Genomic DNA, 26,060 nt, shown 5'->3' with positions numbered 1-26,060 from the left:
TCCACATACCAGTCATCAAAGAATGATAACTACTGTTGAGCAAAATATCTTTATATATCATAAAAAAATATTTAGTGTTTAGAATCTCAAATCTGCTAATTCTACTGGTGAACTACATTTGCATCATCAAAAAGTCAATTGGGCCAATTTTTGTGGACCGTAATCTTTTTTTCAGGTTCATGGGGTTGTAATTTTGTGGAGAAACAGTATTAATAAATTTTTACTATGTTCCATAGTTTGTTGAGGATTTAGTTTTCTCAGTTAGGATGACCCACTAAATCCACAAAAATTCGCTTCACAAATTCCAATGATTCCACGGTATATCTTACCAGGGTGATTCCGTTTTCGTTCTCCTTGTTTGGATTCCCTCCATGAGAGAGGTGGTCCTTGACCTCAGTGAACATCTCCAGGGGAACCTTCAATCGGACCTCCTGTAAGTCTTTCTCACTGAGGCCTGATTGAAATTGAATAAAAATTGGTTTACATAAACTGCAAGTAGCTCCCTTTTTTGTACAGTTTGATTCAAACGTGTTTTCACACAATGAACATAATGTAGGCACATATGCTATGAAAAGTGGGTAGTTTAAATTATTTTGATTGAAAAAATTCCGTAGAATTCCCGAGAGTTCAAATTATAGAACAATAAAACCTGTGTACAAAATGTATTACTGCTGAAACTCTGAATAACTACCTTTACTCTCCATGTGTTGCTGCATTATCTCCCTTGTTTCTGAGTCCTGTGGAGCATGGTCATGCGGAAAAAACCCATCCACATCCAAACGCGTGGCATCACCCCCATTCTACAGCATTGTGAAAGTCAGAACTAATGTTACTGGTTACACTGTGCAACTCAAATAGAGTTACATTATATAAATAGTGCCTGTTTGGGAGGATAACAGTTGAAATTGACACCCTGAGAAAACCATTGTCAACCGACGCGAAGCGGAGGTTGACAATGGTTTTCGAGGGGTGTCAATTTCAACTGTTATCCTCCCAAACAGGCACTATTTATTTTGTTATACTGAATGTCTTAATTTTAAAGAAAATTTTACTGCTTTAATATAGGAATAACGTGAATTCTACGGCGAACCGTATGCGCATAATTTTCGCGCATGTAACAATTTTTAATGTTACCCGTTGCTAAGTGCGTTGCTAACGCTGAGGGTAATAGAAAAGATTATGAACTGCGTCTTAACCAATCAGATTTCAGTATTTAACATGAAAGTATAACAATTTGTATTGTTATACTTTCATGTTAAATACTGAAATCTGAGGGTAATAGAACAGATATTGAACTGCGTCTAAACCAATCAGATTTCAGTATTTAACATGAAAGTATAACAAAACGAATTGTTACATGTGCGTAAATTATGCGCGTACGGTTCGCCGTAAAATTCACTTCATTTCTATATAAAAGCAGTAAAATTTTCTCTAAAATTAGGACATTCAGTATAATAAAATAAATAGTGCCTGTTTGGGAGGGTAACTGTTAAAGAGGCACTATTTATATAGTGTTACCCGTTGCCAAGTGTGTTGCTAAGGCTGAGAGTAATAGAACAGATTATCAACTGCGTTTAAACCAATCAGATTTCAGTATTTAACATGAAAGTATAATAAAATATATTGTATCCCTCTTGGTAACTATACTATCATTATAAAGGTATTCTACTCTACTGTTATAGGTACATTGGCTGTTTTAAAATGCTTTGGGTATTTTATATCCATGTTTAACTTCAGGAATTATTCATTAGAACATATCCAACATATAAGCAGTCTTAAGTTGATGTAGAATGCGTTGCATCTAACTTCAATCCCTTTTAAGTGTAAATTTCACACGTAAAAACAGAATAACTATACATGGTATGAGAACAAGAGAATGAGATAGAGAATCAAAGGATTGAGACTTACATTGAGGATAAGCTGGACCATGTCCACGGCCTGGCAGTGACAAGCCATGTGTAATGGCGTCCAGCCATCCACGTCCCCTGCATTGATGTTCACGCCCTCACGAATCAACAGCTCAGCGGCCGAATAGTTCTCCTCCTCCACACACTGAAACAGATTTATCATAACTTGTCATTATCAATACTACTGTATACAGGGTTATTTTTGCCCCATGTAATTTTTGCCCTTCTACACTTGCAAACAGTTTCTCCCCGTCTTGAATTTGCCCAGACACAGTTGTGTTTAAAAAGAGATAATTTGAGCCAATGCAATTCGCCCGGTCTTAAATTCACTTGTAGACAAGAAGGGTGAAAAAATAAAACGGGGGCAAATGTTTCCCTGTATACAGTATCAGTTATCTTCAAAAGCTGGTAAAATTCAATTTATTCTCATTACTTGTAAATTTTCAAAAAAGTAATAATCTTCAAAACTCAAAAGCCGGTAATTGAAAGATTAATTTATAAATCATAGAATCATCATAAACAAGGTCAAGGATTGTCATGAAGGTCAAGGTCAAGACTTACTTTATGCAATAAGGATGTGTCATTGCCGGTCACAAAGTTCTTGTCCACTCCTTGGTTCAGGAGCCGAGCAACTGTAAAATTTGATTTATGGTCACTTAAATTAATTGTGAATTTTAACATAATTAATGAGCAATTTACCAATTGGATTTTAAAAAGCTGATTTAATGCAAGTGCTCCCTGATTCTCATCACATTAACAGATGAAATTTTATTCCTACAGAATTTTCAAAGACTGCTAAATCCTAAAACACCAAAAAATGGATCAATGCTGAAGACATTGTAATTGTACCCTCTCTATCTGATGAATAGTTTTGACATTGTATCCCCTCTATCTAATGAAAAGTAAAGACATAGTACCCTCTCTATCTAATAATAAGTAATGACATTTTATTTAATTTATAGTAATGAAATTGTACCCTCTCTATCATTAAAGCTCTCCACAGCTTCCTGCAGTAGAAAGATTTTCTGAAACTCAACCCTGGTTTTCTTCCGGTTTTCCTTGCGCTCTCTCCGGACGCTCCCCTGTTTGATGTGGTCCAGGTAACGCTTCACCTGCTCCTTCCGTAGCTGCCTGGTGACCTTTTGGCGGTGAGGGGTAGACAGAGACTGTAGGATGGACTGTTCCATCTTCTGTCTGGTCACAAGGACCTAATATTGTAATCCAACTTTTAAATTAATTATCATCAGTTATAAGATTCTGCATCAGCACTGCACTGTAAGACTTTAAAATACTGTAAATATGGATATTTTCATGTGTTCTAAATAAAGCTATTCCATTTTTAAAGTCACATCTGTTTACATGTTTGAAACATGTAATATTAATATAAAAGCTTGATTTTCATTGTTTTATTTACTTTTTATCATTAAAAAAAGGCAGTCGGTAAGATATAATCGTTAGATGGTTTGTAGTAGGCCTAATATGGTTTATACATGGTCAGTAAATTCCATATGGGGGCTCAAGCTCCGCTCTCACCCCATATGGAATTTACTGTATAAACCATATTAGGTAAACAACAAACCATGTACTGTGGTTTCATCAATATTCATTGAATACCAATTTTCGTTGATTTTGATTTTAAGTTTATCCATGAAATTAAATATTCATTGAACTGCAACTTCTACTAAGATTTTGTATTGATAGGGTCATTGGTCACGAATTTACGTATCCTTGAAACTGTGATTTTCACTTTATCCACGAAAATTGATATCCTTGAATATTAATGAAACCACAGTAACCAATAATACATGTATATGTATTCCTTTAAAAAACACAGTTTGAGAGTGAATATTTACAGAACTTTTAAAATAACCAAGGAATGAAATAAATCAATATAAATATCTTGCTTTTAAACTCTCTCATTCTGAGTGGGGAGAATAGGAATCCAATCCTGACATTAAGGATCATTTACCTTTGTTAAAGGGAAATTACTCTGAGAAAGACTGTTTTTCTTTTAAAAATAGCTACCCGGTAGTCATTTTCTGTCATCTTTCATTCTGCGAGGTATTCTGAACTATTGCGCACTTGATTAAAGGTCTGTATCACGACACTAATGTTCACCAACATTTAAATGGACAAATATCCTAGGAAACACCTTTTCTTATCTAATGACTTAAATGCATCATTATTGATCATGTTTTAAATTTAGGAGGAAGATGTTGAAATCACTAAAGACTTGACCTTGAAGTAAAAGAAAAATGTCCAAAAAAGGGCACTGAGCTATCATCATGATACAATCACATTGATTTATGGGGCAACAAATAAGCTGAATATTACTGTAAAAACCAGGAATCATTGTTAGAAACATACAAAAGCATGCTTTTATATAATGAAGGCATGGAGTTGTGTCTGCAGTGGAATAAATTTAAATATTTTTACAATAAAAAAAAAATAATTCCACAATATATCTAGTTATAGTCTGAATCACCTTAGTGTTTGAGTAAACCAGATTAAAAATAATTTACAGGGACGTACTGGCACCACCAACTGCTTTTTGGAGTATGTAAAAATTTAGAATTTGAAATGAAATTGAACGAAATGAAGACAAAAAAATGAAGTTAGAGACTACACTACCCCCCCCCCCCCCCCATTAGAATTTTCATGATTCTGGGAACTCCTTTTCTCTGGGCTTTTTTGGGAGTTGATTTTAATCAACTCTCTTATGCAGTTACTCTAGCAAACCGAAACTGAAACAGTGTTTGCACCTAAGCACAAATCATCACCGCTGACAAGACTTTGTTCTTTAAAATAATCGATAAATTCGATGTTATGTACGCTGAAGCATTATTTTTTTTAAAGGAAACTTATTCATAAATACCTTGGAAATAGTCAGATTTTAAATGGTACGAACAATTAGAAGTTTTTTGCTGTCGTATGTATTCCTACGCCAGAGTTCAACATAGTCTCGCAATCTCTCACCAGAGGGCGTATTACGCTGTGCTTCAACAGTTGAGGTATAGAATAGGGTACTTTTTATATCCCATAACCAGGCACTATAACCAGGATGTGCGCATGCGTGAATCAACTTTCCATCGGGATCGGTAAACGATTGGGAGGAAATTCGAAAGCTATTTGGAGGAACTTCGAACTGATATATGTGCAATTTAAAAATGCGATTTTTATATGAAAAATATGATCAGAAGTGATTAAAATGTTATGTATATTAGATTTTACACCAAAAAATTAAATAAATAATTGAGAGAACAATCAAAATCAATGTTACAGGAAAACAACAGGCACTTAGCATCGGAGGGAGGGGGGGGGGTTCGAATGGGGGCAGGGACAGGGGGACGGGACTGCCCCCCCTCCAGCACACGTTTTCTCGCAGCAAATATTTTTCTTGGATTTACTTATAAAAAAGGAAATTAACATACAGTTGCACCCCCCCCCCCCAATGTTTTTGGGACCATGTAAAATTTGAAATGAAAGAGAGGAAATAAACTGTGAAATTGAAGTTAAAGGTACACTTAGCCCCCTACCCCCACGGATTAGGATTTTCAATTATTTAAAAAGTATTTTTGAGTTGGGTTTTTTTTTTCAAGGCAAGATTGGATGAGTCTGCCCTCAACCCACTTTGCTACGATGCTAGGTGCCTGAACAAAATATCATGGTTTCATTACATACATGTATGCTAGTATAAAGACTTTATGTAAACCAATATTATCTCGTGCATTGTTCCATTCACCAGGTTCTACAAATACCTTAGTCCAAAATAAATAAAAAATCCAAGACTAGGAGGGGAAGAAAGAGGAAATCTATTTTCCTTTTTTTTTTTACTCAGGAGCTATTTTGTTGGGGGGGGGGGATTAGGGGTGAACAGGTCACTGACCCCTTGTAGATCTACCCATGACCTATCACCAGGGTCTGTATACACATAACCAGGGTCAGTATACCCATCACCAGGGTCTCCAGGGTCAGAGTACGTATCACCAGAGTCTGTGTGCCCATCACCAGAGTCTGTACACCCATGACCAGGGCTAGTATACCCACCACCAGGGTCTCCATACCTATCACCAGGGTCAGAGTACGTATCACCAGAGTCTGTGTGCCCATCACCAGAGTCTGTACACCCATAACCAGGGTCAGTATACCCATCACCAGGGTCTTCATACCTATAACCAGGGTCAGAGTGCGTGTCACCAGAGTCTGTGTGCCCATCACCAGGGTCTGGATACCCATAACCAGGGTCAGTATACCCATCACCAGGGTCTTCATACCTATCACCAGGGTCAGAGAACGTATCACCAGAGTCTGTGTGCCCATCACAAGTGTCAGTATACACATAACCAGGGCCAGTATACCCATCACCAGGGTCTTCATACCTATCACCAGGGTCAGAGTACGTATCACCAGAGTCTGTGTGCTCATCACCAGGGTCTGTATACCCATAACAGGGCCAGTATACCTATCACCAGGGTCTCCATACCTATCACCAGGGTCAGAGTACGTATCACCAGAGTCTGTGTGCCCATCACCAGGGTCTGTATACCCATAACAGGGCCAGTATACCCATCACCAGGGTCTCCATACCTATCACCAGGGTTAGAGTACGTATCACCATAGTCTGTGTGCCCATCACCAGAGTCTGTACACCCATAACCATGGCCAGTATACCCATCACCAGGGTCTCAATACCTATCACCAGGGTCAGAGTATGTGTCACCAGAGTTTGTGTGCCCATCACCAGGGTCTGGATACCCATAACCAGGGTCAGTATACCCATCACCAGGGTCTCCATACCTATCACCAGGGTCAGAGTACGTATCACCAGAGTCTGTGTGCCCATCACCAGAGTCTGTACACCCATAACCAGGGCCAGTATACCCATCACCAGGGTCTTCATACCTATCACCAGGGTTAGAGTATGTGTCACCAGAGTTTGTGTGCCCATCACCAGGGTCTGGACACCCATAACCAGGGTCAGTATACCCATCACCAGGGTCTCCATACCTATCACCAGGGTCAGAGTACGTATCACCAGAGTCTGTGTGCCCATCACCAGGGTCTGTATACCCATAACCAGGGTCAGTATACCCATCACCAGGGCCTCCATACCTATCACCAGGGTCAGAGTACGTATCACCAGAGTTTGTGTGCCCATCACCAGGGTCTGTATACCCATAACCAGGGTCAGTATACCCATCACAAGGGTCTCCATACCTATCACCAGGGTCAGAGTACGTATCACCAGAGTTTGTGTGCCCATCACCAGGGTCTGGATACCCATAACCAGGGTCAGTATACCTATCACCAGGGTCTCCATACCTATCACCAGGGTCAGAGTACGTATCACCAGAGTCTGTGTGCCCTTCACCAGAGTCTGTACACCCATAACCAGGGCCAGTATACCCATCACAAGGGTCTCCATACCTATCACCAGGGTCAGAGTATGTGTCACCAGAGTTTGTGTGCCCATCACCAGGGTCTGGATACCCATAACCAGGGTCAGTATACCCATCACCAGGGTCTCCATACCTATCACCAGGGTCAGAGTACGTATCACCAGAGTCTGTGTGCCCATCACCTGAGTCTGTACACCCATAACCAGGGTCAGTATACCCATCACCAGGGTCTTCATACCTATCACCAGGGTCAGAGTGCGTGTCACCAGAGTCTGTGTGCCCATCACCAGGGTCTGGATACCCATAACCAGGGTCAGTATACCCATCACCAGGGTCTTCATACCTATCACCAGGGTCAGAGAACGTATCACCAGAGTCTGTGTGCCAATCACAAGTGTCAGTATACACATAACCAGGGCCAGTATACCCATCACCAGGGTCTTCATACCTATCACCAGGGTCAGAGTACGTATCACCAGAGTCTGTGTGCTCATCACCAGGGTCTGTATACCCATAACAGGGCCAGTATACCAATCACCAGGGTCTCCATACCTATCACCAGGGTCAGAGTACGTATCACCAGAGTTTGTGTGCCCATCACCAGGGTCTGGATACCCATAACCAGGGTCAGTATACCCATCACCAGGGTCTCCATACCTATCACCAGGGTCAGAGTACGTATCACCAGAGTCTGTGTGCCCATCACCAGAGTCTGTACACCCATAACCAGGGCCAGTATACCCATCACCAGGGTCTTCATACCTATCACCAGGGTTAGAGTATGTGTCACCAGAGTTTGTGTGCCCATCACCAGGGTCTGGACACCCATAACCAGGGTCAGTATACCCATCACCAGGGTCTCCATACCTATCACCAGGGTCAGAGTACGTATCACCAGAGTCTGTGTGCCCATCACCAGGGTCTGTATACCCATAACCAGGGTCAGTATACCCATCACCAGGGCCTCCATACCTATCACCAGGGTCAGAGTACGTATCACCAGAGTTTGTGTGCCCATCACCAGGGTCTGTATACCCATAACCAGGGTCAGTATACCCATCACAAGGGTCTCCATACCTATCACCAGGGTCAGAGTACGTATCACCAGAGTTTGTGTGCCCATCACCAAGGTCTGGATACCCATAACCAGGGTCAGTATACCTATCACCAGGGTCTCCATACCTATCACCAGGGTCAGAGTACGTATCACCAGAGTCTGTGTGCCCTTCACCAGAGTCTGTACACCCATAACCAGGGCCAGTATACCCATCACAAGGGTCTCCATACCTATCACCAGGGTCAGAGTATGTGTCACCAGAGTTTGTGTGCCCATCACCAGGGTCTGGATACCCATAACCAGGGTCAGTATACCCATCACCAGGGTCTCCATACCTATCACCAGGGTCAGAGTACGTATCACCAGAGTCTGTGTGCCCATCACCAGAGTCTGTACACCCATAACCAGGGTCAGTATACCCATCACCAGGGTCTTCATACCTATCACCAGGGTCAGAGTGCGTGTCACCAGAGTCTGTGTGCCCATCACCAGGGTCTGGATACCCATAACCAGGGTCAGTATACCAATCACCAGGGTCTTCATACCTATCACCAGGGTCAGAGTACGTATCACCAGAGTCTGTGTGCCCATCACCAGGGTCTGGATACCCATAACCAGGGTCAGTATACCTATCACCAGGGTCTCCATACCTATCACCAGGGTCAGAGTACGTATCACCAGAGTCTGTGTGCCCTTCACCAGAGTCTGTACACCCATAACCAGGGCCAGTATACCCATCACAAGGGTCTCCATACCTATCACCAGGGTCAGAGTATGTGTCACCAGAGTTTGTGTGCCCATCACCAGGGTCTGGATACCCATAACCAGGGTCAGTATACCCATCACCAGGGTCTCCATACCTATCACCAGGGTCAGAGTACGTATCACCAGAGTCTGTGTGCCCATCACCAGAGTCTGTACACCCATAACCAGGGTCAGTATACCCATCACCAGGGTCTTCATACCTATCACCAGGGTCAGAGTGCGTGTCACCAGAGTCTGTGTGCCCATCACCAGGGTCTGGATACCCATAACCAGGGTCAGTATACCCATCACCAGGGTCTTCATACCTATCACCAGGGTCAGAGTACGTATCACCAGAGTCTGTGTGCCCATCACCAGGGTCTGGATACCCATAACCAGGGTCAGTATACCCATCACCAGGGTCTCCATACCTATCACCAGGGTTAGAGTACGTATCACCAGAGTCTGTGTGCCCATCACCAGAGTCTGTACACCCATAACCATGGCCAGTATACCCATCACCAGGGTCTCCATACCTATCACCAGGGTCAGAGTATGTGTCACCAGAGTTTGTGTGCCCATCACCAGGGTCTGGATACCCATAACCAGGGTCAGTATACCCATCACCAGGGTCTCCATACCTATCACCAGGGTCAGAGTACGTGTAACCAGAGTTTGTGTGCCCATCACCAGGGTCTGGATACCCATAACCAGGGTCAGTATACCTATCACCAGGGTCTCCATACCTATCACCAGGGTCAGAGTACGTATCACCAGAGTCTGTGTGCCCATCACCAGGGTCTGTATACCCATAACCAGGGCCAGTATACCCATCACCAGGGTCTCCATACCTATCACCAGGGTCAGAGTACGTATCACCAGAGTCTGTGTGCCCTTCACCAGAGTCTGTACACCCATAACCAGGGCCAGTATACCCATCACAAGGGTCTCCATACCTATCACCAGGGTCAGAGTATGTGTCACCAGAGTCTGTGTGCCCATCACCAGGGTCTGGATACCCATAACCAGGGTCAGTATACCCATCACCAGGGTCTTCATACCTATCACCAGGGTCAGAGAACGTATCACCAGAGTCTGTGTGCCCATCACAAGTGTCAGTATACACATAACCAGGGCCAGTATACCCATCACCAGGGTCTTCATACCTATCACCAGGGTCAGAGTACGTATCACCAGAGTCTGTGTGCTCATCACCAGGGTCTGTATACCCATAACAGGGCCAGTATACCAATCACCAGGGTCTCCATACCTATCACCAGGGTCAGAGTACGTATCACCAGAGTCTGTGTGCCCATCACCAGGGTCTGTATACCCATAACAGGGCCAGTATACCCATCACCAGGGTCTCCATACCTATCACCAGGGTTAGAGTACGTATCACCATAGTCTGTGTGCCCATCACCAGAGTCTGTACACCCATAACCATGGCCAGTATACCCATCACCAGGGTCTCCATACCTATCACCAGGGTCAGAGTATGTGTCACCAGAGTTTGTGTGCCCATCACCAGGGTCTGGATACCCATAACCAGGGTCAGTATACCCATCACCAGGGTCTCCATACCTATCACCAGGGTCAGAGTACGTATCACCAGAGTCTGTGTGCCCATCACCAGAGTCTGTACACCCATAACCAGGGCCAGTATACCCATCACCAGGGTCTTCATACCTATCACCAGGGTTAGAGTATGTGTCACCAGAGTTTGTGTGCCCATCACCAGGGTCTGGACACCCATAACCAGGGTCAGTATACCCATCACCAGGGTCTCCATACCTATCACCAGGGTCAGAGTACGTATCACCAGAGTCTGTGTGCCCATCACCAGGGTCTGTATACCCATAACCAGGGTCAGTATACCCATCACCAGGGCCTCCATACCTATCACCAGGGTCAGAGTACGTATCACCAGAGTTTGTGTGCCCATCACCAGGGTCTGTATACCCATAACCAGGGTCAGTATACCCATCACAAGGGTCTCCATACCTATCACCAGGGTCAGAGTACGTATCACCAGAGTTTGTTTGCCCATCACCAGGGTCTGGATACCCATAACCAGGGTCAGTATACCTATCACCAGGGTCTCCATACCTATCACCAGGGTCAGAGTACGTATCACCAGAGTCTGTGTGCCCTTCACCAGAGTCTGTACACCCATAACCAGGGCCAGTATACCCATCACAAGGGTCTCCATACCTATCACCAGGGTCAGAGTATGTGTCACCAGAGTTTGTGTGCCCATCACCAGGGTCTGGATACCCATAACCAGGGTCAGTATACCCATCACCAGGGTCTCCATACCTATCACCAGGGTCAGAGTACGTATCACCAGAGTCTGTGTGCCCATCACCAGAGTCTGTACACCCATAACCAGGGTCAGTATACCCATCACCAGGGTCTTCATACCTATCACCAGGGTCAGAGTGCGTGTCACCAGAGTCTGTGTGCCCATCACCAGGGTCTGGATACCCATAACCAGGGTCAGTATACCAATCACCAGGGTCTTCATACCTATCACCAGGGTCAGAGTACGTATCACCAGAGTCTGTGTGCCCATCACCAGGGTCTGGATACCCATAACCAGGGTCAGTATACCTATCACCAGGGTCTCCATACCTATCACCAGGGTCAGAGTACGTATCACCAGAGTCTGTGTGCCCTTCACCAGAGTCTGTACACCCATAACCAGGGCCAGTATACCCATCACAAGGGTCTCCATACCTATCACCAGGGTCAGAGTATGTGTCACCAGAGTTTGTGTGCCCATCACCAGGGTCTGGATACCCATAACCAGGGTCAGTATACCCATCACCAGGGTCTCCATACCTATCACCAGGGTCAGAGTACGTATCACCAGAGTCTGTGTGCCCATCACCAGAGTCTGTACACCCATAACCAGGGTCAGTATACCCATCACCAGGGTCTTCATACCTATCACCAGGGTCAGAGTGCGTGTCACCAGAGTCTGTGTGCCCATCACCAGGGTCTGGATACCCATAACCAGGGTCAGTATACCCATCACCAGGGTCTTCATACCTATCACCAGGGTCAGAGTACGTATCACCAGAGTCTGTGTGCCCATCACCAGGGTCTGGATACCCATAACCAGGGTCAGTATACCCATCACCAGGGTCTCCATACCTATCACCAGGGTTAGAGTACGTATCACCAGAGTCTGTGTGCCCATCACCAGAGTCTGTACACCCATAACCATGGCCAGTATACCCATCACCAGGATCTCCATACCTATCACCAGGGTCAGAGTATGTGTCACCAGAGTTTGTGTGCCCATCACCAGGGTCTGGATACCCATAACCAGGGTCAGTATACCCATCACCAGGGTCTCCATACCTATCACCAGGGTCAGAGTACGTGTAACCAGAGTTTGTGTGCCCATCACCAGGGTCTGGATACCCATAACCAGGGTCAGTATACCTATCACCAGGGTCTCCATACCTATCACCAGGGTCAGAGTACGTATCACCAGAGTCTGTGTGCCCATCACCAGGGTCTGTATACCCATAACCATGGCCAGTATACCCATCACCAGGGTCTCCATACCTATCACCAGGGTCAGAGTACGTATCACCAGAGTCTGTGTGCCCTTCACCAGAGTCTGTACACCCATAACCAGGGCCAGTATACCCATCACCAGGGTCTCCATACCTATCACCAGGGTCAGAGTACGTGTCACCAGAGTTTGTGTGCCCATCACCAGGGTCTGGATACCCATAACCAGGGTCAGTATACCTATCACCAGGGCCTCCATACCTATCACCAGGGTCAGAGTACGTATTACCAGAGTCTGTGTGCCCATCACCAGAGTCTGTACACCCATAACCAGTGTCAGTATACCCATCACCAGTGTCATCATACCAATCACCAGGGTCAGAGTACGTATCACCAGAGTCTGTGTGCCCATCACCAGAGTCTGTACGCCCATAACCAGGGCCAGTATGCCCATCACCAGGGTCTAAATACTTATCACCAGGAATAGTTTACGAATCAATAGGGTCTGTGTGCCCATCATTAGGGTCAGTATATCTATCACAACAGTCAGTGCACTTATCTTCAGGGTTTGTACATCCATTACCTTGATCAGTAGACTTTCACCGGGATAACTGTACCTATTACCTATCACCAGAGTTAGTTTACCTAACGGCCGTGTCAGTGTACGCATCCGTGGGTCTGAGGGCCCATCTCCAAGGTCAGTATACCTATCACAAGAGTCAGTACATTTATCACCGGTATATCTATCACATTCTCTATCACCAGGGTCAGTATAGCTATCGACAGAGTCAGTGTACGTATCACAAGGGTCTGTAGCCAATCACAGGGGTCAGTATGTATCCATCACCAGAGTCGGTATACACAAACGTGTAGATATTCTAAGGGTCAGCATACGTAACACCAGAATCTCAAAATCTATAACCAGGGTAAGTATAACCATCACCTGAGACAGTATACCTATCACAAGGATCATGAGTGTACGTATCACCAAGGTATGTGTGCTCTTCACCAGGATCAGTATACCTATCACCAGGGTCACTCTACTTATCAACAGGGTCAGTATTACCTGACTCAGGTAATGGATATACAAACTCTAATGATAAGTGCACTGACTGTTGTGTTAGGTATACTGACCCTGGTGATGGGCACACAGACCCTATTGATGCATGCGTACACTATCCTGGTGAAAAGTATTAAGACCCTGGTGAAGGGTAAACTGACCTTTGTTATGAATATACAGACCATGATGATGGGCACACAGACCCTAGTACTACGAACACTGACCCTACTAAAAGGTATAATGACCCAGGTGATATGTTTACAGTTCTGGTGATACGTACTCTGACTCTGGTGATAGGCATTATGACCCTGGTGATAGGTATTGAGACCCGGGTGATGGGTATACTGACTTTGGCTATGGATGTACAGACCCTGGTCATGAGCACACAGACTCTGGTGATACGTACTCTGACCCAGGTGATAGGTATTGAGACCCTGGTGATGGATATACTGACCCTGCTTATGGGTGTACATACCCTGGTGATGGGTATAATGACCCTGGTTATGGGTGTACATACCCTGGTGATGGGTATACTGACCCTGGTTATGGGTGTACAGACTCTGGTGATACGTACTCTGATCCTGGTGATAGATATGAAGACCCTGGTGATGGGTATACTGACCCTGGTTATGGGTGTACAGACCCGGGTGATTGGTATACTGACCCTGGTGATGGGTGTACAGACCCCATTGTTGGGCACACAAACTCTAGTGATGGATATAATGATCCTGGTGATAGGTATGGAGACCCTGGTGATGGGTATACTGGCCCTGGTAATGGGTGTACAGACCCTGGTGATAGGCACACAGACTCTGGTGACACGTACTATGACCCTGGTGATAGGTATTGAGACCCTGGTGATGGGTATACTGACCCTGGTTATTGGCGTACAGACCCTGGTGATGGGCACACAGACTCTGGTGACACGCACTCTGACCCTGGTGATAGGTATGGAGACCCTCGTGATGGGTATACCAACCCTGGTTATGGGTGTACAGACCCTGGTGATGGGCACACAGACTCTGGTGATACGCACGCTGACCCTGGTGATAGGTATGGAGACCCTGGTGATGGGTATACTGACCCTGGTTATGGGTGTACAGACCCTGGTGATTGGCACACAAACTCTGGTGATACGTACTCTGACCCTGGTGATAGGTATGGAAACCCTGGTGATAGGTATACTGACCCTGGTTATGGGTATCCAGACCCTGGTGATGGGCACACAAACTCTGGTGATACGTACTCTGACCCTGGTGATAGGTATGGAGGCCCTGGTGATGGGTATACTGACCCTGGTTATGGGTATACAGACCCTGGTGATGGGCACACAGACTCTGGTGATACGTACTCTGACCCTGGTGATAGGTATGGAGACCCTGGTGTTGGGTATACTGACCCTGGTTATGGGTGTCCAGACCCTGGTGATGGGCACACAAACTCTGGTGACACATACTCTAACCCTGGTGATAGGTATGAAGACCCTGGTGATGGGTATACTGGCCCTGGTTATGGGTGTACAGACTCTGGTGATGGGCACACAGACTCTGGTGATACGTACTCTAACCCTGGTGATAGGTATGGAGACCCTGGTGATGGGTATACTGACCCTGGTTATGGGTATCCAGACCCTGGTGATGGGCACACAAACTCTGGTGACACATACTCTGACCCTGGTGATAGGTATGGAGACCCTGGTGATGGGTATACTGGCCCTGGTTATGGGTGTACAGACTCTGGTGAAGGGCACACAGACTCTGGTGATACGTACTCTGACCCTAGTGATAGGTATGGAGACCCTGGTAATAGGTATACTGACCCTGGTTATGGGTATCCAGACCCTGGTGATGGGCACACAAACTCTGGTGATACGTACTCTGACCCTGGTGATAGGTATGGAGGCCCTGGTGATGGGTATACTGACCCTGGTTATGGGTATACAGACCCTGGTGATGGGCACACAGACTCTGGTGATACGTACTCTGACCCTGGTGATAGGTATGGAGACCCTGGTGATGGGTATACTGACCCTGGTTATGGGTGTCCAGACCCTGGTGATGGGCACACAAACTCTGGTGACACATACTCTAACCCTGGTGATAGGTATGAAGACCCTGGTGATGGGTATACTGGCCCTGGTTATGGGTGTACCGACTCTGGTGATGGGCACACAGACTCTGGTGATACGTACTCTGACCCTGGTGATAGGTATGGAGACCCTGGTGATGGGTATACTGACCCTGGTTATGGGTATCCAGACCCTGGTGATGGGCACACAAACTCTGGTGACACATACTCTGACCCTGGTGATAGGTATGGAGACCCTGGTGATGGGTATACTGGCCATGGTTATGGGTGTACAGACTCTGGTGATGGGCACACAGACTCTGGTGATACGTACTCTGACCCTGGTGATAGGTATGGAGACCCTGGTGATAGGTATACTGGCCCTGTTATGGGTATACAGACCCTGGTGATGAGCACACAGACTCTGGTGATACGTACTCTGACCCTGGTGATAGGTATGAAGACCCTGGTGATGGGTATACTGGCCCTGGTTATGTGTATACTGACACTTGTGATGGGCACACAGACTCTGGTGATACGTTCTCTGACCCTGGTGATAGGTATGAAGACCCTGGTGATGGGTATACTGACCCTGGTTATGGGTATCCAGACCCTGGTGATGGGCACACAGACTCTGGTGACACGCACTCTGACCCTGGTGATAGGTATGAAGACCCTGGTGATGGGTATACTGACCCTGGTTATGGGTGTACAGACTCTGGTGATGGGCACACAGACTCTGGTGATACGTACTCTGACCCTGGTGATAGGTATGGAGACCCTGGTGGTGGGTATACTAGCCCTGGTTATGGGTGTACAGACTCTGGTGATGGGCACACAGACTCTGGTGATACGTACTCTGACCCTGGTGATGGGTATACTGACCCTGGTTATGTGTATACAGACCCTGGTGATAGGTCATGGGTAGATCTACAAGGGGTCAGTGACCTGTTCACCCCTAATCCCCCCCCCCCAACAAAATAGCTCCTGAGTAAAAAAAAAAAAGGAAAATAGATTTCCTCTTTCTTCCCCTCCTAGTCTTGGATTTTTTATTTATTTTGGACTAAGGTATTTGTAGAACCTGGTGAATGGAACAATGCACGAGATAATATTGGTTTACATAAAGTCTTTATACTAGCATACATGTATGTAATGAAACCATGATATTTTGTTCAGGCACCTAGCATCGTAGCAAAGTGGGTTGAGGGCAGACTCATCCAATCTTGCCTTGAAAAAAAAAACCCAACTCAAAAATACTTTTTAAATAATTGAAAATCCTAATCCGTGGGGGTAGGGGGCTAAGTGTACCTTTAACTTCAATTTCACAGTTTATTTCCTCTCTTTCATTTCAAATTTTACATGGTCCCAAAAACATTGGGGGGGGGGGGGGGGGTGCAACTGTATGTTAATTTCCTTTTTTATAAGTAAATCCAAGAAAAATATTTGCTGCGAGAAAACGTGTGCTGGAGGGGGGGGGCAGTCCCGTCCCCCTGTCCCTGCCCCCATTCGAACCCCCCCCCCCCCCCTCCGATGCTAAGTGCCTGTTGTTTTCCTGTAACATTGATTTTGATTGTTCTCTCAATTATTTATTTAATTTTTTGGTGTAAAATCTAATATACATAACATTTTAATCACTTCTGATCATATTTTTCATATAAAAATCGCATTTTTAAATTGCACATATATCAGTTCGAAGTTCCTCCAAATAGCTTTCGAATTTCCTCCCAATCGTTTACCGATCCCGATGGAAAGTTGATTCACGCATGCGCACATCCTGGTTATAGTGCCTGGTTATGGGATATAAAAAGTACCCTATTCTATACCTCAACAGTTAGTGAAGCTTGCGGAACGCGCCCTCTGGTGATCGTTGATTTTAAAATAAATAATGTTTGATAAAATCAACTCCAATCAGTACATCAGTACTTTGATTTTTTCTTGTCAAGATTTTTTTGATGAGTCTGCCCCCCCCCCCCTTTCAAAAACGATGCCTTCGTACCTGGTTAACCCTTATAATTAAACTATCCAAATTATGACAGTTCTTAAAATCCTGTTGTTCAGATGACTCATTGTTAGGAAAATATTCAGCATGTCAGTTTCAATATTACAAAGGACTGAAACTAATCAATCATATGATTAAAGAGACAAAAAATTTAGCCTATAAATCTAACCTCCTACCCCCTACTAACCCCAGCCACTGGCTCTTTGGAGTGTCAAGAAAACACCTCTCTGGTTACCCCCCCCCCCTTCCCCCTGATTCAATGTCCTGAATTACCCGTTCGTAATGTATAGACCCGCTGCCTCTAGTTTCTGACTCTGTTTACGTATCTTACCAATAACACTTCCTGCTTGGTCTGGGTACTGAGTCTGGGACCGCCTCACTGCCTGACAGCTTCAGGCCGCTTCACAGACATAGCCCCACTATAATCAGTCTCCTCGATCAGAATTTATCTAGCTTCTGAAACTTCTAGTCCTCTTCCTGAATCCCATCAGCGATTGTTGTGTATTGTCACGGGTGTACTGACGTCGCGCTCGACCGAGCACCCAGCGGTTAGCGCAGTAAACACAGACACGTGCTTTCCAAATCCCCCCTTAATGTTCGTGACTTCAGTGTCCATTTAAATTCGCATACACATGTACTTTGTTAGAATAAAGTCCCTCAGTAAAACATTCTTGGGAAATAACACCTTGATTTCTCAATACTCTCTTACTGGTGCACGTTCAACATGCTCGCCGGCTGACTAATGAATTTTAAAAAATTATTTTTTTCATTTTCATGTCTCTCGTTTTTTAAAACTTGAAATAGCTGCTCAAGTCATAGTTATATATAGGAATGAAAATGAAACTGGCAGCATCAGAGAGATATGGGGGCTATATACTGCATGTCATATGTTCAAGTAGCACGCCCCCCACTCCCACCCCCAGACATCAAAACAGAACATTAATTTTATTTTCTAGTATTTCTAATTTAGAGAGCCCAGAACCGACAAGTATGAAATTATCATTATTACAACCCTAAGGAAAGATATGCCAATGAATTGTATAATAATTAGCACATTGACAAGGCTCACTCCAACATTGATCAGATCTTGTACAATTTTAGTTAAAAGGGATAAATTTAAAAAGTGTAGGACTACTTTAACATGTTTTTATTTACATTCGTCCACAAAATTTACAATGTCCTTGTCTTCTGTAAAGAGTAACCAAACTTGTGAATATATCAGTGTGGTACGTGGTGTACAGAGAGAACTAAAAAAAAAAGAACTTAAAGGAAGTAAAATCAGATCATCGGAGTTCCGTTCCAAGAAAACACAACATATTTTTAGAATATAGATATATCATAAGATTTGCGTGTGGATTCAGTTCCTGTTTACAACTTCAATTTCATGCACATGTAAACCAGCGCCTACCTTTGGACACAAAATGTGCGTCTCTCTCTCTCTCTCTCTCTCTCTCTCTCTCTCTCTCTCTCTCGAACTCTGGCGGAAGTTTGTTTTTTTCTTCCGCTGGTTGAATTAAAAAGTGCCCTTCCTCCCTCCTCTCTCTCTCTCTCTTTAACTGATCAGTCTCTGGAGGAATTTTTTTTTCTTTCGCTGGTTGAACTAAAAAGTGCTTCTCTCTCTCTCTCTCTCTATCTTTCTATCTCTCTCTCCTCCTTTCTTTCTCAAACTACCCAAAATCTTGGTACAAACGAACTCTGGCAGAAATTCTTTTCTTTTTCTCCTGGTTTGTTCAACAAGTAAGTGTACAATTTTTCAATTTCTTTATTTACCAATTAAGGGCCCTCAAGGGGCAACATGAAGATTGTACAAGTGCAGAGGCGGATCCAGCGATTTGGAAAAGGGGGGGGGGGTTCCAATTGATGATAATCAATACGTGCAAAATTCATTATTTGTCAATAAACAAGGCCTTTTGAACGTTTTCTGTGCGTAAATTCAATTAACAGTAATCTCGTCAATATCTACATGTATTTTATACCTATTTTAATATCAGAGTGCACAGCATTTATTAAGCGTTTTGGGTTAGGTAAGGAAGATTTGCACAATTTCTAGCCGTAGAAAAAAACCAAGTCTTCAGCAATGAGAACGTGCGTCTATGCTTAATAGAAAGAAACACTAAAAAAACAAAAAAAGTAATTCAGACTTATTACGACAAGCTATCATAAAAATGAATTTTTTGGTAATTTTTTTATGTCTTTGATTAAATTCTGAATTATTTATCGATTTTGATTTCTATTGATTGCCTTCTTAAATAAAGATCTAAATGATAGGATATGACAAAAAATGGGGATACTTTATCTGCTGAATAGATTGTACATGTGTAATACAATGGCACAAGCAATAGTCGTCCCAGGGAACTTGATGTGACCTCTGTAATGGGTGCCCAACATCACCCGGCACTAGTACAGATGCGATCATATTCAAGAAAGTTTTGAAGTTTTGCATTTACATAATGGTTTACATATAAACCTCTTACGCGGTATTTTTGTAACGTAATTTGCAATTCTTGGAAACAAAACCAAAAAAAAAAATGGCTTCGTTTGTGATTCAGGTATGAAGGTAGCTAGCATTCCAGAAAAATAGCATAACCCGCATAAGAAATTCTTTAAATGAGCAATTTTAAAAGCATTTATTTGAGATATTTAAAGTATTTATAGTATAAATGGGAAAAATTGCCTTTAAATAGGCATTACAAGTTTTCCAAAAAAAATCATATGCCCCAGAGAAAGGGGGGGGGGGTTCCGACCCCCGGAACCCCCCCCCCCCCCCCCTGGATCCGCAAATGAAGTGCATGTATGTATTAATCTTTTAATTTTCATTAAAGAAGGGACACAACCTGATCCGTTCACTAGATCCGCGCCCCTGATTAACGTAGTCTTATCAATATGCAATATGCCTATACACGGAATTATGTGCGTTACACCCGTACAGTATAGATCGATCACCAACAGAATTCACACATCCGCACCTAAGAGGAAGTTCGAAGGTTACGTCGGGGCCTGGGGAAATGTATCACCACACCGTGTATAGCATGTATATGAATAAAAGCACTGCCTGTACGCCGTTCCCACCGGCTTTTTAAAGACCAGCGTTGCCAGGTGTGAACAGGTGCCCGTTCTTCGGTTTCATGGTAGGTAGGGAACACCTTCATTTCTCGCTTTTTTTCGTTGATATTTTCCTCTCTCTGTCACAGTTGGTTTGTCGCATGCGGCGTTGTGTGTGTTTTGTGTCAGGAATGATAGGAATTTAGCCGGGACTTGTATAGCGGTCCCTGAATTCAGTTTCTGTCAGTCCGTCTGTCGTCCTGGGGTGTGACATTGTAGACAGCCTAGGTCGGGGGTAGATCTTTCAATTATGTAGGCGGGATATTCCATGGGTACACTACGATCTGTAATAAACACTAGAATACGTGCATGTATGTTTTGTCAAGGGACTTTAATGTACCATTTACCTGTTGCATATTTGGATTACACTATACGGGTAGACGAGCCAGACCCGTTGATGGACTAACGAAATGTGCAAAGACCGCGTACAAACGTGGTACTGCCAGCACGACAGTGGTCGCATAAAGGACATTTTTTCTCGACCTTTCACATCTTTTACATATATACATATCGGTACATTGCTGTGCTTACTGTGTTATTATGTGACCATAGCTTGGTACGGTACGTGTAACATGTAAGAATGTAAACATAGATTGCGCAATCCATTCGATAGAAAGACTGGTGTTATTCCCCCAGGGAATATACCCAATACCTTTTACACAGTATAATTGCAACTTATTACATCACAATAACAACACGTCCCGATGTTTATTTGTCTTTTTAATTTATTCAAGGATCTCAAATAAGCAGGAACATTTAAATGTGTTTTAAATTGTTTGCGTGTGTACCGCTGGGAAAACACGGAAAATAACAAATGATTTTTTTTTTAATAAATCTTATCATTTTTGGCCTCAAATTTTATTAATTCATAATATTCAAAAAATATTAATAATATTCAGCGACTCGGTGAAATGAAACAAGACCGATGTCCCGTCTTTATCCTAGCCCTTATTTCCTCGTGTTGTAACTATTCATGTACATGTATTATTACGTTAAATGACATCCACTTATTGCCTGGCATTACACGGTAGTTATTGGGACTTCTCGCATCCTTGTGTGGACTGCTTCTCTATCTGTAAATTTACTTAATTATGTCATTTATTTTGATTGGCTTAGATGGGTTTCTCTCGGTTGAGTTTATAAACGTAATTATCCGTTTTACGCTGTAAACGTAAATTAATGTGGTCATTCACTTGTTTTCTAAACTCAGCCATAGAGTAATGACTGGAGGGATGCATTGGAGAATTATTCGTTTAGGACGTTTATTTACAAATTTATTGTAATGCTAATTAACGGTAAAAACCAGATCTACGCCATTCTGGTGTTTTCACGAAGCGCTTCAATACTTATATTCTTCCCATACGGAAATAATTGGCTCAATTCTTTACATGGTATAAGGCAAGCTTGTAAAATACACGTTTAAAATAAATTACTTAAAAAACAGGAATAATTTTTCCTTATTTTTTATGCATGACAAAGAAACTGACATAATTCTCATCCAATACATGTAAAATTGAGAGTGAATTCAACAAACAATTTTTAATGCTATTACTTGTATTTTGATCGATCTTTACGACTGTTGTTGGGTGCTAAGAATATAAAGACATGTTTCATCCATTGAATCTTTTTGAACATTTAGGTTAAAATGGTCTTTTCAAGAAGAAATGATCGTAACTTTTCATGATTGTGTCCATGTAATTGGGATTCGTATATAATTGCATATAATTGGCAGATATTTAATAGACAGAAGAATATTTATTCTTTTGCTCAATGTGTATAGGTGTTAAAAATCAAAGTACTGAGGGCACTAAGCTACACATAGCTTTGCTTTTCTGATCTCTTTATCATTATGACTGCTATGCACCTTAAGCAAAAAAGATTCTCTCTGATGGCCACAGATTGGCACTTATATTATAAAACAATGGGTTTTATTTCCATCTTTTAGACAAAGATACATTAAATTCTAATTTTAACAGTTTGGTTGACATATATCTCCGTCTGAACAAGATTAACGATCAACTGTAAATGGGTTTATTATATTAAAACTATACAGATATAAACGGAACTCATTGCAAAGATTACTTTAAATTTCAGGCGGAGCTTTACAAGAAGACACTTCATAAATCCCAGGTTCCCGCCTATTTCCACGTGCCTTACGTAGAGTCCGGCTACCGCTACTCTCAACAACCATGGACGTTTTACATCTACAGCGTTTTCTACAACAACATGGAAACCCTCAACGTATGGACGCACGTCGTGGGATCGCTGGTGATGACGTCACGGCTGTACCAGATCTACATAACCTTTGACCTCCGAGACCCCTACACATGGCCCCTTTTAGCGGCCGTTCTGTCTTTCATGGCAATGTTTGTGACTAGTAGCGCTGCTCACATGTTTTCTCACAAGTCCATGGCGGTGAACTGCTGTATGTTTATGGCCGACTTTGCATGCATTGGTCTCTATGGTTACGGCACGATATTAACGCACTATTATTATTCACTGGACCAATATTTCCTTGATTCAGTTCTACTGAGAAACGTTTTCTACTTCGGTTCAGTGCTGGCTGTTCTTAGCTGTGCCTTTGGCTCCATGTCCAAAGCCATCGTCCATGATCTCAATTCGAAACGACGGACGGCGCTGATAGTGTCCGGATTAGGCTTAATTTACATCCTGTCCAATGTTCCGATCATGCACCGGGTTTGGAATTCTGAGTGGACGGACGGAATCGTTCACCACCTAAAACAAATGTTCAGCATGATCGCCGTCTGCTTTTTCTACTCCACCAAGCTCCCCGAGCGCCTGTCCCCCGGGACCTTTGACTTTATCGGCAACAGTCATCAGATCTTTCACATCCTGCTGGTGCTCTGCACTATGAGTCACTTAGACGGCGTCGTCTGGGACATCAAGTTCCGGCAGGCATTCGTAGTCCCTCGGCCTCCACCCTCACTCTGGAATACTTTCGGAATCATCTTTCTTATATGTATAGCGGATCTAGTGACAATAAATTACTTTTACTCCGCTTTTAAAGATCGGACGATGTGTAAAAAACACGAGAATAATAACTAAACCAGATTATATCAGTAGGTCGACACGAGTGACGTTTTAGCATAGATACAGGCATCCAATGCAATAGTTTTAATGTATGTACGTTTGTACGAGTGACGTTTTAGCATAGATACAGGCATCCAATGTAATAGTTTTAATGTATGTACGTTTGTTATGTGGTTTGCAATCTTTCTAAAGACTTAAGAAGAGCTGCATATTCTTCCCCTTTACAGGAAGAAATTGATCAAACTGAAATCCGACATGGCTGTAATATTCTGAAGTAGAAAGATCTGCAGTTTAGAAGTCCTCAAATTAGTTTCTGTATTTTCCTAGTTACAGGCTGTGGCGGTTAATGTGTATTCATTTACTTCTTTATATATCACGATTTTATATACATACAAGCACCATTTTCTTGCCCGTTAATTATTTAAACAAAGCTAATGAACTGAGCACATTCCAATAACATTTAGATACTTTATCTTAGTATATATAAAGACACTGAATGGAAGTGAACAGCAGGCAAAATGCTTGTATATGTTCTCTCCTACAGTATATAACATATTCCAATAACAACTTGCCAAAATCAAGACAAACCTTGATTATAAGGGTAATGGCGTCTTTCACTGACGTTGATGATTTGTGATGTTACGTATTTATGAGGTTTCACACATCGAATTATTATTACTTTTATATACGTATTTTATGGATCTATATATAATCTTTTGGGTAATGCAATATATCAGACTGATTTTACTTGTACATGTATACGGTTCTATTCCAAGGGTTGGAGTTTTATACTTGTTGATTAAATATTTAAACAGTTACTCAAGAGTGCTTCTTCTTTTTGGGTAATTTACGTATTAAAAATATGTCTAAACGTGTAATGAATAATATTTATCATAATTACTTACACATACTTTATTGATCATCATTTGAACCCACAACATTTCTATCCGATTCACCGCTTCATAGGTATGGAATATTTTACTTCCTTGGCAAATTACCCCGGAATTATATATCCGAGAATGGCACGAATTCCTCGTCAAAAATTTATTTACATTTATACTTAATCTTTCTGGGATAATTTACGCGATTAAATAATTCTGATAACTACCTGGACTAGCCCGATACAGTTCTATATCACGCAGTATTGGAATCAATCAATTAAATTACCAGTTCGTGCATTTATCGTCGCCCACTTTCAATTCTTTATTCACTCAAGACCAGTTCACTGGTATTGGAGGTACAAATTCAGTATATACAAATGTACACAAAACAGTCAAGGATCACATGTAAAGAAGAAGTCATAAAGATAAAAAAAAAAAAGTTGAGTTTACAATCGAGCGGTTGTTAAAATTTGTTCTTGGAAGAACAGACTTTGAACATTATCAAACAGATATTTTCACTATTTTTTTAAAACAGTTAAAGGGACTTGGACACGATTTGAGCTCAAAATTTCAAATTATTTCCCCCCAGTTTTACTGTTAAGAATGGTTAATATGGGTATTTTTTAATGCTTTATCAAAATTTGAAAGTCAGATATTAAGTTATAAGCAAGATACAGAGTATGGAATTCTCTGTTTTGTAAACAAAGCTCGAGCCTTGTTATTGTTTACATGTGTTTTATTGTTATAAGTGTCATGTTGTAAATTTAGAATTTACTGGGTGGGTGTAAATACAAAATTTACAACATGACAACGTTGTTATGTTGTAAATTTTGTATTTACACCCACCCAGTAAATTCAAAATTTTAATACGAGTTATTCAGCCAAAGAAATGGTAATGCCATATATACTTTACACTATTTGTAAACAAATATAAGACTCGAGCTTTGTTTACATAACAATGAATTCTTACATATATCTCTCTCTTATAACTTAAATTATAACATTAAAATTTTGGTCAATCATTCAAAACGTGCAAGTAAACAATTTTATATCTAAAAAATAAAAAATAAAATTTTGATCTAAAATCGTGTCGAAGTCCCTTTAAGGAGGCTTAATGGTCTATAGATCTGACTTAAACTTTGACATAATATCTATGTCATAGTATAGGTCAGATTATGTCATATAAGTCATACTATGATAATTTTGGCCATAAACTATCATTTGGTAAAGAACAAAAATTAGAAATATTTCAACTCTAAAATAAG

The 26,060-nt window shown here is 42.5% G+C and overlaps 3 protein-coding genes across 14 annotated transcripts in view; 2 read left to right on the top strand and 1 right to left on the bottom strand.

Annotated features, from left to right (window-relative positions):
• The window catches only part of LOC105332686 (unconventional myosin-XVI), a 55,355-nt gene extending 36,860 nt beyond the window's left edge, over positions 1-18,495 (bottom strand). For 5 of the 12 annotated variants that reach the window (XM_066068731.1, XM_066068742.1, XM_066068733.1 and 2 more), the window contains exons 1-6: positions 18,093-18,490; positions 2,884-3,115; positions 2,469-2,539; positions 1,909-2,052; positions 692-800; positions 330-454 (exon numbers count right to left, since the gene is read on the bottom strand). In XM_066068731.1, coding sequence (XP_065924803.1) covers positions 330-454; positions 692-800; positions 1,909-2,052; positions 2,469-2,539; positions 2,884-3,094 — 660 coding nt within the window. In that variant the 5' untranslated portion in view covers positions 3,095-3,115; positions 18,093-18,490. Of the gene's footprint in view, positions 1-329; positions 455-691; positions 801-1,908; positions 2,053-2,468; positions 2,540-2,883; positions 3,133-18,092 lie in introns of all 12 variants that reach the window. The other 7 variants (XM_066068740.1, XM_066068735.1, XM_066068736.1 and 4 more) reach the window with 6 other exon arrangements.
• LOC136270637 (uncharacterized) lies at positions 10,816-16,690 on the top strand. Its single transcript, XM_066068935.1, has 9 exons — positions 10,816-10,870; positions 13,270-13,332; positions 13,760-13,846; positions 13,960-14,162; positions 14,589-14,741; positions 15,114-15,224; positions 15,744-15,819; positions 16,218-16,336; positions 16,478-16,690. The coding sequence occupies exons 1-9, from the start codon at positions 10,816-10,818 to the stop codon at positions 16,688-16,690; spliced, it is 1,080 nt and encodes a 359-aa protein (XP_065925007.1).
• Positions 18,496-20,560: 2,065 nt separating the features above from the next.
• Positions 20,561-24,710, top strand: LOC105332685 (membrane progestin receptor alpha). Its single transcript, XM_011435366.4, has 2 exons — positions 20,561-20,889; positions 22,958-24,710. The coding sequence occupies exons 1-2, from the start codon at positions 20,887-20,889 to the stop codon at positions 23,927-23,929; spliced, it is 975 nt and encodes a 324-aa protein (XP_011433668.3). The 5' UTR covers positions 20,561-20,886; the 3' UTR covers positions 23,930-24,710.
• Positions 24,711-26,060: the final 1,350 nt, after the last annotated feature.

Source organism: Magallana gigas, chromosome 8, assembly GCF_963853765.1.
Source record: "Magallana gigas chromosome 8, xbMagGiga1.1, whole genome shotgun sequence".
Classification (NCBI taxonomy): Eukaryota; Metazoa; Mollusca; class Bivalvia; order Ostreida; family Ostreidae; genus Magallana; species Magallana gigas.
This window is presented reverse-complemented; position numbering and strand designations above follow the sequence as displayed.